Genomic DNA, 15,734 nt, shown 5'->3' with positions numbered 1-15,734 from the left:
AAGTACTCATAAATATCTTATCAATAGCTTTATCATGCTAAAATTCGACAAAAATAATAAGCATATACAGTATTGGCCATAACTAAAGCACCCCCTGAATGAATTTTTTTCATATGGTATTTTTTTGTATAAAATCAAAGTTTTAAATATCTATTAAATATATGTTAATTGAATATTTTTTACTAAATTCATATAGTGATAAGCCAGTCTTCCACTCTTCAATAACTTTAATTTTAAATTTACTGGAGTACTTGTTCCTTGTCATTGTTTTCTTTTAACAATAAACTATATAAAACTTAAATTTTACACACTACGCCTTTCATTATTTTTATCTTTTGGAATTTTTAAGTCCATTCATTGTGATTTCTGATAACTCACATTGCAAAAATGCAGTACCGAGTCAAATTTTTAAACATCATATAAGAGGATGCTTTTGTTTTGTCCGTTGAGTTTTGAGTTTTTATATGATTTATCATTTTAAATTAATTTTTAATAAAATTATCTTTTACTAAATGAATATTAAATGAACATTAAAAATATTAGTTAATAAAATATATACAAAATACATCCCAAAAAAGCCGTTTTTATCAAAAATAATATGATTTGAAAAAATCCATTGAGGGGGTGCTTTAGTTATGGCCAATACTGTACATAGAAATTACTGTACCAAATTTTTCGCAGATTGGCCGATAATTGGTCATAGCTCCCCTATAAGGCCCATTTCCGAAAAAGATATTAACCTTAATAAATATTTAAAACAAATCGATATCAAAATTAAATTACTCACAGATCAAAAATATATATATATATTTGTATACCCTTTTTATAATCTGTTTCTTCAGTGAAGAATCTTCACTTGAGGTTAAAAAGGAAAAATGTTGATCCAAACGTATTAACTTATTATTAAGTATATAAATTGTTAAATTTCATACGTTCTAATAGGAATTTCAATTATAAATTGCTGAATTAGATCTGCGTAAACTAGTCTTACTAACAATTGTTATATTATTTCAGTTGTTATACCATCATATTTAGGTGGAGGGTATTTAAGATTCGGCACGGACGAATATAGTACTCTTACTTGTTCATCTTTGCAAAATCAATCTGTTTCGGTTTTCTTTAACTTTTCGATTTTTTGACGGGTTTTTTAAGACGGTTAACCTGTTTTAATTTTTCAATGCACACCTAATAATTTCTTCCTTAAAAGAAATGTATATAAAAATAAATTTAAATAGACCTTTTGCTTATTGAATAAAAATTTAACATAAAACCGGTTAATCGGTTTTTTAGAATGGAAAACCCTAAACCGGGTTTTTAGAATGACAAAACCGAAACCGGTTTAATTTTAAAAATACACTTTTCGTTAAACCGGTTTTTTATTTTGGCAGTTTTTTTTGGACCCTTTAGCATTGATCCACTATACGTATGATTAATACGCGATTAATATAACAAGTATACTCTTGTAAACTCATAAGATATTTTTCATATTAAGGAAATTATATATTAAAAAACTATACAGTTATATTCACGTCATTAGCACAATATTATTATAAAGTTTGCATTTTTATAATCTTAATCTGGGTGGTAAATTATAAAAGTCTAAATAACATCTTCTATTTATTACAAAACAAGAAGAAACTGGAATTGTGTGATCTCAAGCTATTTCTACAGTTATTCGACATGTGAAACAGAAAAATTATTAAAACATTTGACGCAAAAACTTAGTCACTATTTTTTTAAATAAACAAGCTTCAGTTCGAAAAATATAACAATTTAAGCACATTATTTTATTGCTCGATGTTTTAAGCTCTTATAAAAACATTTAAGATATGATAAACATTTGCTGGAAATGATCAACGTATCTTAAGGTTACAAAATTATTTTGTAAAAAAAATTATTTGGGATTTCCCTAATATACACATATGAATTTATAAGCTATTTACGTTTATAAATTTAGACAATTAGTACATTTAATACATGTTTGGTTTTGTTTATTTAAATAATTTTAAATGAAGTATTAAATTTACACAACATATTTTTTAAGGTAATTTTGGTCAATTGTAAATACAAAACAATAATTTAGTTTATTCAAATATATACCACAAATATGTTTAAATTTTAAAAAAATTAGTAAACTGATTCATCAGATGTCTATAGAAAAACCAACTAGCCAAAACAAAATATTTTAGATTTTGAAGCAGTTGCATTTATTTTGCTGACTATTCAAAAACGGCCTTTCTAGAAACCATAAATCAGAAACTCCGGGCAAGGAATTACAAACAAAAATTATGCTTGAGTGTCTATAATTCTCATTCACTTGAATTGTATAATATCATTAGTTTTTCTAAAGTCTTTTGGGAAAAGGTTTCTGATGATCTGGCCTAAGCAACCAGTGAAATGCGTATAGAATCTAGCTTATCCCCCAACAATAAATGTCAGTGAATTTATCAATAATTCGGAAATTTAGCTCAATTCTTACTATAAAAAAATCATGTAATATTTCAGTACAACCGGAAGCACTTACCCATTTATTGGATGCACAAAAACTCGAAAAGTATAGCGAATTGCATAGACAATTGACAGCTGTTCTTTTTACTTTAAAGTATTTTTTCACATCTTTTGGAAGCAAAATATTATGATAAGCTGTAGAAAAAGATTCCTATCGCTTCCAAATTAATTAAGTTTTTTTATGAGTAATATCAGTCAGATTTAAACAAGCAGTGGGAAAATAAACATTATTTTTCCAAACAAAAATGAATGATAAATTAAATTTTTTATGAATTTTACTATTTAGGCCAGTCAAAGTTAAAATTCAACTGACCTCTTTTTCAAATATTTAAAACTGTAAAATTCCAGCATTTAACACTGGCAATATTTATTTTGCATAGCAGTTGCTTTGCCGATTAACAATTTCATATTATCTTTAAATTGTTTTATTTGGGGGGGGTAGAATGAAAACCAAAATGGAAAATAGTAATCGGAATGGCCTCAAATAAAAACTCATAAATTCATACACATTAATTTAATCGAATTAAAAGCCCTGGAAACAATTATGTGTAATTAATTTTTGCTACTTTATGGCTCAAATTTTGTTTTTATATATTTTTTGTTTGATTGTGTTGTATTTATTATTCGTTTCCTTTTGTTAAAAATGTACAAATTTGACTTGACTCTTGGCTGGTTGCCTGGCTGACTGACTGTTAAACAATAGTTATGAAATTGTGAAAATATGTCTGAATGTATCTGTGTGTTTTGTTGTGTGCATTTGTGGCAACACACACACATTCATAATTTTTTATTTTTTTGTTATTATTAAATTCTCATAATTGGATTTGTAATACTTTGCGTGTGAAAATTCCATAGTCAAACAAATGCACGTCAGACAAAACAGCAACACCAACTACAACAAAACAGAAATATCAGTCAGTCATTCCGTCACCACAGCCCACGAACTATCCTGCCATCTGGGTCTGGGGGTAATACCATTCCCAGTTTTTATTCATTTCAATTACACAGTCATTCCACAAACACAACCACAAAAGAATAAGATTACAAAGGAATAATACATATCCTATGTAACTTGTATTTTGTTGTTTGCTTTTTTGTTTTTTATTTGCCTTATTGTTTCGGTTACCAGTATTTTCATATTTTCTCATAAAATTGCTTTTGTAGTCGAATACGAGTACAAATACATACATACTATTATACGCAACCAAATGTATCTATTTGTCTGTCTGACTGTTTATTCAGATATATACAATAGTTATGTACATACGTATGAATGTTCGTTTTCATATCTGTAGTTTACAATAAAAAGTAATTTGTATATTTGACCAGAATGGAGAAAAAAAAACACCACAAAATTGTAATTAAATTAATATTTTTATAATCAAACAGAAATGAGAACATACAACTTTATATGTAGGTATTTAAATGGAAATTTAAATTTTCTTTAAAGAAAAAATATATATATTAAAAAATAGTTTGAAAGTAAATTTTTAACATCGTTGTTTAAAAATTTTACATGTCAATTGTACCCTATTTGGGGGCTCACATAGCATCGCCCCTGGATCATTTGTAGGGCCCAAGTAGACCTTGGCTATGCTCACGTCAAATTTTATTCTGACCGAAATGCCAGATTTATTTCCAAAAAATTTTGATTCTGCCTCACTGCGAAAGAGCGGAAGAGAGAGAATTTCGTAGCCTAATCCATGGAAACTTCATATGTGTGAACTCTTTTGTGCAATCTTGCGGAAAGCTTTCTCCTACGCAAGTGATCATTAAAAATTGAAACCGCCGCACTGTGTGAGGTTTTGACATTCTAGCTTATCAAAATTCATAACTCGGTAATAAAGAAAGGTACAGTCACGCGTTTTGGTACAAGTAGTATATCACTAACTTCACAACTTTTGTAGAAAAATGGGCGGAATTGGACAACTGCCACGCACACTGCCCATTAGGGTGGTCCATGCTAACATAGAAAAAAAATGTTCAAGAATAAGTTACGCCACCCCCTAATTTTGTTACACATACCATTCTTATTATGTATTTAAAATTTCAGTAACATATCTTACATACAAGGGAGTGCTCATCGACCTTAAAATATTTGAATTTTATGAAAAAATCCTAAGAAAAATGTAAACAATGTATCAAAAATATTTTTTTTTATTCAGCAATAGTATTAAAACACACACAAAATAATATAAATAATGAAATACTAAAAAAAAATTAATATTAATTCAATTTTTTGTTCAACTTAAAACAAATTTTGTTAACATCATTTTAAAAGTTTCAGTATAAATGATCTTTCTCTTCTGTTCAGCGACATGAAGCAAAAATCGTTTTTCCTTTTCATTGTTAGTGAGTATCGTATTGTAATATTCAAATAGTTTTACACCCGTTAACCAAACGCATATTTCGTTTGCTACTTTTGCCTTGAAGGTAATCAACATTGTCATCCCAAGCCTCAGGAGGTAATTGCAAGAAAGAGTCCATGCTTTCTAGAACTGAGAGCATTTTCAGCGTTCTACTTTCTTTTTACCTACTATATCAGGCAGTATTTTCCAATCCCAATGTATTACAAGTGGATACTTTGGGTGGAATAGTTCTTTTATATTCGCATTGAATTCTGTTCTTGCTTTTTTTCTTGCACGTCGAATTGTGTTCCGAGAGATTGGGAGTGAAGCAGTATTACAACCAAGTGCGGCAGACAATGGAATAATCTGTCGCACTGCTTTTCTGTCGGTTATTTTGTTACCATCCAGAGCGCTAGTAATACGACACTTTTACTTGTAGCAACCTATGTCTTTTTTGGTAAGGCAACCACAAACTCATCTTGCTTACCCTTCAAATTTGTACATGCACTCGATGTGCTACTACAGCTTAAATCAAGTTCTATTACTTGGCTTGACACTACTGAGATTAAAGCATTATGTTCAGCGGCATTTTTTCTTAATTCTTCAGATCTTAGTTTTCGTTTGGAACTAGGTTCTTTGGTCTTTTCTAACTTCTTGTCAATCGATGTCATGATAATCTTACGCTAGCTTGATCCATTTGATCCATGAGAATCTCTCTGTCTTCTGCAATTTTTATTGAATTCATGGCGTTTGCATGGGCGATATCGAAAAGTTTGTCTAGCTCTTCCTTAAACAAATGCTCTCTATTTTTCTGTGCTTGAGAATCTCTTGTCTTATTTTATTTTAAAAGCAGCCAGTTCTTCTGAATTTTTATTAGTTTTTCAACGCAGTGACTTGGTTGCCTGGTTGGAATACCAGATTTGCTCCACACTTCTACGACTTCTTGAATAAGCATATGCACAGAATCTTTCACATTCCTTGATTCATTTAATGTGTGGTGATACCGAAGTAGAACTTGCCGAAGATTTGGAAGTTGGTTAATCCTTACTAATGACTGAAGATCCCGACATCCAAGTAGAAAAATATCAAGTTGATGAACTCATTTTATTGCTGTGATTCACTGAGTTTGACCCTTAATAAAACAAGAACATCGAACAAATTTTTGAAAATATGCTTTTAGGTTAACTACTAGAAAAAATCAAATCGTGTAAAAAATGATTGAATAATGCATTGCCATTGTCTAGCTAGTCGGGAAGGTAGAGAAAATACGATCAGTAGAATCCGGTACAAACATAAAAACAAACAGATAAGGACAGGTAAATAAAAGCATTTAAAAATAAAAATTAAACATTTTTCTTAAAAATGTCGAAAACAGCACTCGATTGAGCACCCTCTTCCGGTAAAGCTAGCCAACTGAAATTTTACAATGTTATTGCTATGGATACATGTTACAAATTTATGGGGTGGCCAATCTGAAAAACAAAAAAATAAATTTTTGGACCACTCTACTGCCCATATAAAATAATTTTTTTTTACATTATAATCATTAAAAATCAAGTAAGAAATAATTGTCGGGCAAGCCCGACCTATGATACCCTACACCGAGGGAATATAAACAGCTTTATTTTGATATGAAACTTATTTGTATTGAATCTTATTTTCTTATTTTCGAGAATGGTGCTTCTATGGGAGCTGTGACTAATTGTGGACCGATCGTCACATAAACAGCACACATAAAACTTATGTGTGCTGAATTTGGATAGTATATGTTTATAATTCAGATATTTATAAGACTTTAACTATTTTCAGATAGGGCATTTGTATTGGGGCTAGGAGAAATAATGGACCCCATGGGGGCAATATAAAAGGCCTTGCCTAATTTTGTCGAATTATCTTTAAAATTGGATCGGCAATTGTGGAGAGGCAAGTTGTGGCAGACTTTTTTGATTGATTCTGAAAGAAGACGGATAAGGTTATCTAATCTAAATGATGCAACTACTTTTTCTTGCTTTCCTTTATATTTTTATGTCCAATTAAAAAATAAAAAATTTCAAAATATGTGCAAAAAAAGAGATATATTTTAAAACCTTCAAAACTTTTTTCTGCTCACGTGTTTTACGATTTATTATTTTTTTAATAAAAAATATACGAAACAACAAACTAGCAAAAATTTCATAAAGATATTGCATTTTAAAAAAAAGTTACAAACATTTAAAGTTGAGCTACGCGCCTTGACTTGTTTATGTCTTACAAAAGTCTGCAATTACAACGAAGTTTAAGATGCTTTTACTTTATAAAACTGTACATTTTTTTATTTTCAAATGCAATTCTTTGTAGCTTGGAATGTTATCTATCAATTCTGGTTAAAATTCTTTAAAAAAAGCAAACAAAAAATTGTATTTAGATTAGCTAAATTGTTAAAACCTCACACTGTGCGCCGATCGGCCAACACCATATCATGATTTTTTCAATTGTTTCGGGTGTAGATACCTCAACTGGGCGTCCAGAACATTCGGCCTCTTTCGAGCTGCGGCCACATTGAAATTGAGTAAACCACTTTTTACCATTGAAATTCCTCAAAAAATAATGCTTAAGAAATGCATACGAAATTCACTTTTTCCAATTTCTTGACAAGTCACGAGGTAGTCTGCTATCAATGGCTGTCAAACACAAACTAAATGATGCAGCTTGTTCAAATTTTGACAGGAGTCAACTCACAGATTCCTGTTGATAGGATCAGTGTTGCCCATTCATTTATATATCCCATTCATATAAAGAACTACATCCGGTATAATACTAGTTTTTGAAAGTTTCTTTCCCTATTTGGTATTTTTGCTGAAACGTCCTAAAGCAAATATACATTACTATTAGTAATCAGACGACATATAGAAATATCATTACCAAGAGTTGGCTGTGCAGTTTATAATGTATTTCCATGTTTTGTCGCCATTGGTCACTCTACAGTACAGTACATAAATATTATTATTTTTTTATTTCCTTCAATTTAATATTTTTTATTACATTTAATATCGTTAGCTAACAGCCACATTTTTTATAATCCTCCACTAATTTCTTTCTTTTTTTAAATTTTCAAATATTTATTTTTTGCTGCTGTAGTAGTTTTTTATGCAAACAAAAAAAAACGAAACGTTTCATTTGATTAGAGGTTAACACAAGTAATCTCTGCGTTGTCTATCATGTGTCATTTGTTGCTCGTAGTTATTTTTGACACATTCTACTATTGCAGCTGTTGTTGATGACGACAGCAGCACCAGCAACAACAACAACAAGAGAAACAATGACAAAAACTATCGGAATGATAAAGAGTATGATGATGCTGCTGCTGACGCTGTACATGATGGGTTGATGGTGTAACATGTCTTCATTCACTCAGTTTTTTTATTTGTATGTAACTGGATGTTCTGAAAATGACACACAGGCTGATGTTTATGTCAAACTGCTTGGTTTTGATGATGACAATAATAGTGATGATGACACTGATGTTTAAATACATTAGTTTCTGTTTCATTTTTTGTTCATCCTGTCTGTTTTTTTTTTGTTACCAAAAGATAAACTGTTTTTTATGTATACGACCACCATCACTAAAAAAAGTTTAGAAGGAAGAAAAAACGCTAAAATAAACTTGACAAAGTGCTAAGTGCTGTGATTAAATTTAAATTGAATTTATCCATTCATTCACTGATTCATTCAGTTTAAGTATTTAAGTATTTAGTTTAGTTTTTTTTTGTTTGAAAAATAATCTTTGCTTGTATTGATATTTATTTTTTCCAGCAACACTTTTATTTCGATTGGCTTTTTCTTTAATAGAATTTAAGATTTTCTTTACGCGTTTTTTATGCTTCTCCTTGAAATATTCGTTTTGCAAAAAACCAGAAGAAACAAACAAAACTAGAAACGCCATGAAGAAGAAAAATGCTAACAGCAAAAACAGAGAAACAAAAAATAAATAAACGAAACCTTTTAGCTAAATTAAAACTATAAAAACAGAATTTAGTTATTGACCTTTAAAAGCAAACTTGGGAATAAATATTTATTTCTGTTTTTATTTTTCTCTAACATAAAAAAAAATAGTTGAGAGTTAGAATAATATTTGTATTGCATTGAAATGAAAACTATATTTAAAGGAAATTACTTAAAGTTTTTATTTAATAGCGAAAGTTTTATTAATCATATTTCTAGTAGAGTAGAAGTATTAAAAGGAGTATTGAATTTGAAAGAAGTTTTTAGAGTTATATTGAAAAAACAGATGCATTAGTAAAGATATTTATAAAAAAGACAGACAGACGCCCTAAGCAGAAATGATATTGTGATAACTTCAGATTGCCTTATTAAGGAGTAGTTTGGTAATGGGTTTCACATAATCCGTAAAAATATTATTTAAATATGAAAGAGACAAGTTTGTTTGTTATTCTTTCATGGAAATACTACTGACATCCATAAGCGTAGCTGTAGTTTTATTCCAAATAGTAAAAATAAACAATTTTTTTTATAAAAAAAAAAATAATAAAAACTAAAATATCACAAAAATTCAGTTTGCTAACATAACTACTTCATTTTCAATATTTAAAACTGCTAATTTATTTTATAAAATATTTGTATATTTTTTTTATATTTAAATGGGGTTTTTTTAATTAACCTCTTGATCTAAACTGTTATTTGTTCCTTATTATATTAGTTAGACAAAATACTATTTTTGAGTTGAAAAGATTTATTTATATCTAAACTCTCTATATTTAAAAATGGAACATTGTATACATATATATTAGAGTTCATTTGTGACCAGGTCACTTCATTTGTTTTTCGGGTTTCATCATTTTGCTGAAGGTTTTTGCGTAATTAAAAATAATGGCGTCCTTTTTTGGGAAAATTTTCACACACATTTTTGAGCACATTTTTCTGTAGAACAAAAACGGTTGAATATATTGCAAATCTGATTTCACCAAAGGATTAAAAAAAAAATGCTAAATTTGAAAATCGTTCCTGAAGCATTGCACTACGTAACCATTGTTGCTGAGAAACTTCTTTCGCAACTAGCAGAACTAATAGTAATGCATAATGCCTCTATGATAAGAATGTTTGCACTGATGATATGTGTGAACACGAATCCACAATAACTAAGTTTAGCCTGTCGGATAAACAATGAACCAAAATGCTTGCGGATTTTACTCCTTTAGTTTAGCTTGTAAAACCAAACATTACATGTGCTCCGTTGTACGATTGGCATTGGAATATTTTTTAACTTTTTGGGTTCCAAAAACCCCATGATTAATGTTCTAGGGCACAGGAATCTCTTAACGGAACAATCTACAAATCCAAAAAAATCTTTCTGCGACTTTCCAAATTTTTATCTGAGGTGGGCAGATGTGAGTCTGGGGTGGTTTTGCCCACCCCAGCACCCCCCTATCTACGCCAATGCTGACATCTTAAGATCCTAATTTCTTGACATGTCCATTCTTGCGCCAACTTTTATACCAAAAGTTATTTTTAAATTTTAATGCAATCTTTGTTATGAATGTCATGCACGGATTTGAAAATAAGCCATACATTTTATGTAGAAAACTACTAACCTTCTTTTAGAATATTTAAGATTTATGTATAAAATTAAATAAAAATATAATTATATTAAAGCTTAAACTAATTTTTCGTATTTTATTATCATCATTATAAATTTTACTGTATTCCAAAATTTTCCAACTAAATACAAACAAATTTAATACCACCATTAAATTTAATATCATCCGTCTATACCTCTTAAATATATTAAGACATTATGACAATATTATAAAATAACATTTCCTCCTGTAGTTATTTTACCAAAATATTTACAACAACAAAAATATGTATAAAAATCACCCTGTCTCCGAAAACATAAGCTGTCATAAATCATAATCAAACACATGAACAGCTAACATCACAAAAAACCAACCACAACCGTCACCTCTAACCAATCATGCCATCAGCTTAAATATACTTCACAGACGATAGATACTTCATATTAACAACAACCAAACACTTCACAATAAACAACACCAACAATAACACGAAGGAAAAAAGACAATACCTTTTTAAAATACCATCATATTGAAAAAAGGAGTTTACAAAAAAAAAAAACATATAGTCAAGCCAAAAAGTCAGGTCAGACTTGACCAAGAAACAAAAAAAGAACAAAGAGGAGCAGTAGAATCATAATATCACAGCCATAACAACAAAGTTTATAAATCTTGTAAAAAAACCAAAGTGTAAACAAAATTTCACTACACTCACTTATTTTTATACAATACAATAAATAAACTAAATAGAAATTGAAAGAACAAAAAAAATAAAGAACCAACATTCACACAATGTAACAGTTTATAAAATATAATACATACTAACAAATAATAAAAACACTGCAGATCGGAGATACAGCAGTTGGAGTTATTGTACTATTTCAATACAAAAAGTACCAATGAATTTTTTAAACATTTGGGGGATTCAAACGGTCTCCTGTTAGGTCGTATTGTCATAATGTCATAAAATATTTTTTTAATTTAAACAAATTTTTGTTGGGTTTCAAACAAAAAAGTTATAAACTAATAAGATTTTTGAACTATGTTTATTGGTTTGTCATAAAATAACCCTTTTTTTGTTTGCAGCACAACAAGAATATGTTTAAACTAAAAAAATATTTTACGACATTATGACAATACGACATAATAGCAGACCGTTTGAATCCCTCAATTATTTAAATATTCTCACAATTAAATGCTATTCTTCAAATTTAGTCTATAATGTTTGAAATGTTTCCAACAACGATTCTGTTAAATCGGCCAATTAAAAACATGTCTATCTCTCCAACAGATTAAACATAATAATTAATCTTGTCTCTATCATACAGCCAAAGTAAGGTTATGGTCCCATGACTTCTGTTTCCCGTTTGTTCACATCATGGTCCTCATGACCAGGTTAGCATCACAACCATTGTTTAAAGCGATAAGACACTTCCACAAAGTGGATCAATTATTAATTTTGTTCTAGATGTCTATTAACACAAAAAATTTAAACTCAATTATTTCGAAATGGCAAAAAAATTATACACTATTGTTTTATTAAGGGGACGATATACAACCATTAAATGTTAAGTTTATATATGCGTTGTCATAATATGTTTAAGATGCAAACAAAATATATTTACTTTTAATAGTCCTTTTTATCACCATTTGTGAGTGTTGGTGTTTGTCTAAGCTTTTTTATTTTTACAAGTATCTTTTGAGTGTCTGTAATTCCCATTCGCTCTATAGTTTTATTTGTATTTTATCTTTAACTTTTCTAGAGCGAATAACAATAAATTTCAGTGAATTTATCAATAATATTATAATTGGGAATTTAGTAATATGATTTCATTGGATTTAATTAATTTAATCAATCATAATATAACTGATTTATCATAATTTGATTATTTCAGAACATATTATGATATTTAATGATACTTATAATGATCATAATATGTTTTGGACTACAGGCATAAATATGAACTAATATGTTGTTCTTAGTTTATGGTTACCACGACCATGTTTTTTCTCTGCGTTTATCTACTCTCCAAACACTATATAACACAAATGGGTATTGCACATTCCTTATCGGAATAAAGCTTTGAAATATTGAGCCATAAATACCGGCAACGGTGTCACCAATTACTAGTTTAGAATCGTCGGTGAAACAACCCAAGAACTAATAATGACTTCAAAATTCCAGTGGCACACCAGAGAAAGCAAAGAGATTGCCGGTTTTCGCACTCCTTTTTTAACAATCATTGTGCAATAGACTCAGTTTATTACATCCTACTTATCCCGATTGCTTCAGGGTAGAAGATGGAAAATATTTTTTGTGATGAATCTGTTGTTCTTAAAATATGATATTCATAAGCTGAGAGCAACATACTGTGGTAAGTCTCTTATAATATAAATGGTTGTCACAAACATATACTTGTTTACTGTAACCATATATATAGTTGATGCAATCATGTGAATCGTAAATTAAGCATATTATGGTTACCACAATCATGCAAATAGTTACTGTTACTATAATATTGTTAAAAACTTGTAACAATATTTAATGGTTACAGTTGATCTACTCAGAAAGTTATTCTGAGTCGATCGTCGACTTTAGGGCGGTTGTTAGACTAATATTTTTGGACATTACAAACATCAGCACTAACCCAATATACCCTCCCCAATGTGGTGGTGTAAAGTATAAATATTATGAGTACGCCTATAGAAACTTAACACTGAATGGTTATTTATAAGTTTAAATGGTTGTTCGATTATAAATAACACTGTGCTAGTTGAACAAACTGTCAAGCAGGGCAACCAGTGAGTTAAACTAATTCGGTTACGCTGAATTCATGAATTCATAACTGTTTTCATATTTATCACAAAATTTCGACATAAAAAAAACGCCTTTCTATATTAAGGTAACGGTATTTTCTTTTAAAGTATACAAAGGCGATCGGGAAGAAACTTAAAGTTTCAGACGCTGGTTTAAAAGACTTACCATACCATACATTAAGTAGTCATCAGAATCAACATTTTTACATATGTCTTTAAACATATAAAATGTGTATAATTTTAAGTACATTTATTTGTACAAAATACTTGCTAACTATATTTCATGTAATGCTTAAATGTTGATGCAGTTAAAACCAAAACTATAAATTTTTGTTGAAAACACAATAATTCTTAAAGTACTTTTATAGTAACACTACTTAAATAAGGTACAATTATAAATTTTTATGGAAAATACGAAAATCCCTCTGCTAACCCAGCTCTAATATTACAAAAAAAACTGTAAGCGATGAAACCTTTATGAGAGTAGAGATAAAAAACAACAAGAGCAACTTTAGGTCTCGTTGGCATGTTAAGGCCATTGTTGAACTATAAAAAGACCTTTTGAGTTTATGCGGTAAACGGAAGTTAGACGAAGTAAAAACAAGCACCAGAACAAACACACAGGCAAAAATCATAGACTAGAAAGGCGACCGACCAACACCAGAATAAAACACCGCAAAACCACTCATACCATAAATATAAGGAGATTGTACACAAACATAGACACACATGGACTGGCTAACTAAATAGAGCAATAGAATAGAAAACAAGGAATCACGAGCAAACAGCAAGAGCAGTGGCAGCAGTAGCACACCTTTGGCAATTTGTTGCTTGTTTGTAGAGACTTCTTAGTAGTAAAGTGTATTAATAACATAAGCAGAGACAATTTTATAAATGACTTCATAGATGATGATGATGACGATAATGGTCACTACTAGTAGCTTCACTATCTTTTTAAATGTAAATATGTATGTGAGTGAGTGTGTTCCAATGTTTATATGAAATTGTAGGTAGGAAGCATTTTTTGTTTAAATAAGAAGGGGATTTATTGTTAAAACTTCTTTTTACCGAAAAGGGGATTATGGTTAAATATGATAGAAGAAAATTAGTTTAAAGGACTTTTAACTTAAGTATTTCTTTCTGGGTTTTGCACAAGCTAAACAAATATGAAATATAAATAAATTTTAACAAATGACAGGCCACTTTAATATAATCGGAAGTTAATCAAAGTTAATTTTTAAGACACACTTTAGTGCTAAAAGACCAAATGAGGAATATTGAAAGTATTTGAATACTGAATGTATTAAAAAGGTAAAAAGTTAAATGTAAAATTAACTTAAAAGTTATGGAATTCTATTTAAGAAAAGAAGATTTTCAGTTTAGCAAAGAGTTGTGAAAAGTACAGTATTTTTAGAGATTAAAACTTGAATAAATATCTCACAATTTCGGGTAAATATTTTGTAAAGTAGAAATGTGGACTAAGATTTAAAGGAAATTTCAGATTTATTACAACTATGCGATAGTACATTGTTTTTCACTTAAGAATACAATGACTACGTTCAAATCTTTTAAAAATTCATTTATAATTAGTGCCACAACAAACTCTTTAAATTGTCTTTAAATATTTATTTCAACAGTGTCTTTACCACTTTTTCAACTGAAAAAAACTCTACCTTAAACAATAAATAAACATTTATAAACATTTATTTTTTATTGCTGTGACTGGATTTTCATTTCCGCCGGATACAGCCAATACTTCCGCCATGTCAATAATTTAAATAACAATCGCACATAAATTTATAATTTTAAGTTAGCAATCTATACCTTTTCAACTCTAAAAGAAAAAATGAAATAAACATAAATATATTTAAATTTTTAACACTATCATGATTGTCATGACATCATCATCATCATCATCGCCATCGCCATCGCCATCGTCATCGCCTCCATCTGGTATCAGTTGTGTCATCCACAATTGTATAACCATCGCATAGAGAATGAATAACGTGAAAAGGATATTGAATTTATTCTGGCTCATTGCAGTTCAAAGTGTGCATTATATTGAGTTACAATTGGAATATTGAATTAGATTTTTAGGTGTTTTAGCTTATACTATTACTGCTTGCTACTACCGCCTGCAACAGAAACAGCTACGACTAGCATTTACCAACTATTCCAGACTATACAGGACCATTATTGGTAGATGATAGCAAAAAAACTAGAATCCACTAAATTAAACACACAGACATAGCAGACATACAATAACAGTTTCGAGCAAAAAGTAACCATGCATTGAGAAATTTCAAATATAACAGAATTGAAAACGGAAATGAAACGTATTGATGAAAACTATAACACACACAACCACATAAAACACGGCAATATAATTTTATATACAATACATATATATATATATGTATAAATGTCTCCTGTCTCTTGTGTAACCGGCTGACGGTCGCTTGTTCCAGCAGCAGCAAGCACTTCAGGATGA

The 15,734-nt window shown here is 29.5% G+C and overlaps 1 protein-coding gene across 1 annotated transcript in view; it reads left to right on the top strand.

The window, feature by feature from the left end:
* The window catches only part of LOC135958332 (uncharacterized), a 65,435-nt gene extending 57,204 nt beyond the window's left edge, over positions 1-8,231 (top strand). Inside the window, exon 4 of the mRNA XM_065509237.1 lies at positions 8,076-8,231. Coding sequence (XP_065365309.1) covers positions 8,076-8,231 — 156 coding nt within the window. The remainder of the gene's footprint in view (positions 1-8,075) is intronic.
* The last annotated feature ends 7,503 nt before the right edge of the window (positions 8,232-15,734 follow it).

Source organism: Calliphora vicina, chromosome 4, assembly GCF_958450345.1.
Source record: "Calliphora vicina chromosome 4, idCalVici1.1, whole genome shotgun sequence".
NCBI lineage: Eukaryota > Metazoa > Arthropoda > Insecta > Diptera > Calliphoridae > Calliphora > Calliphora vicina.
Note: the sequence above shows the minus strand (reverse complement) of the source record. Positions and strands in the feature narration are given on the sequence as shown.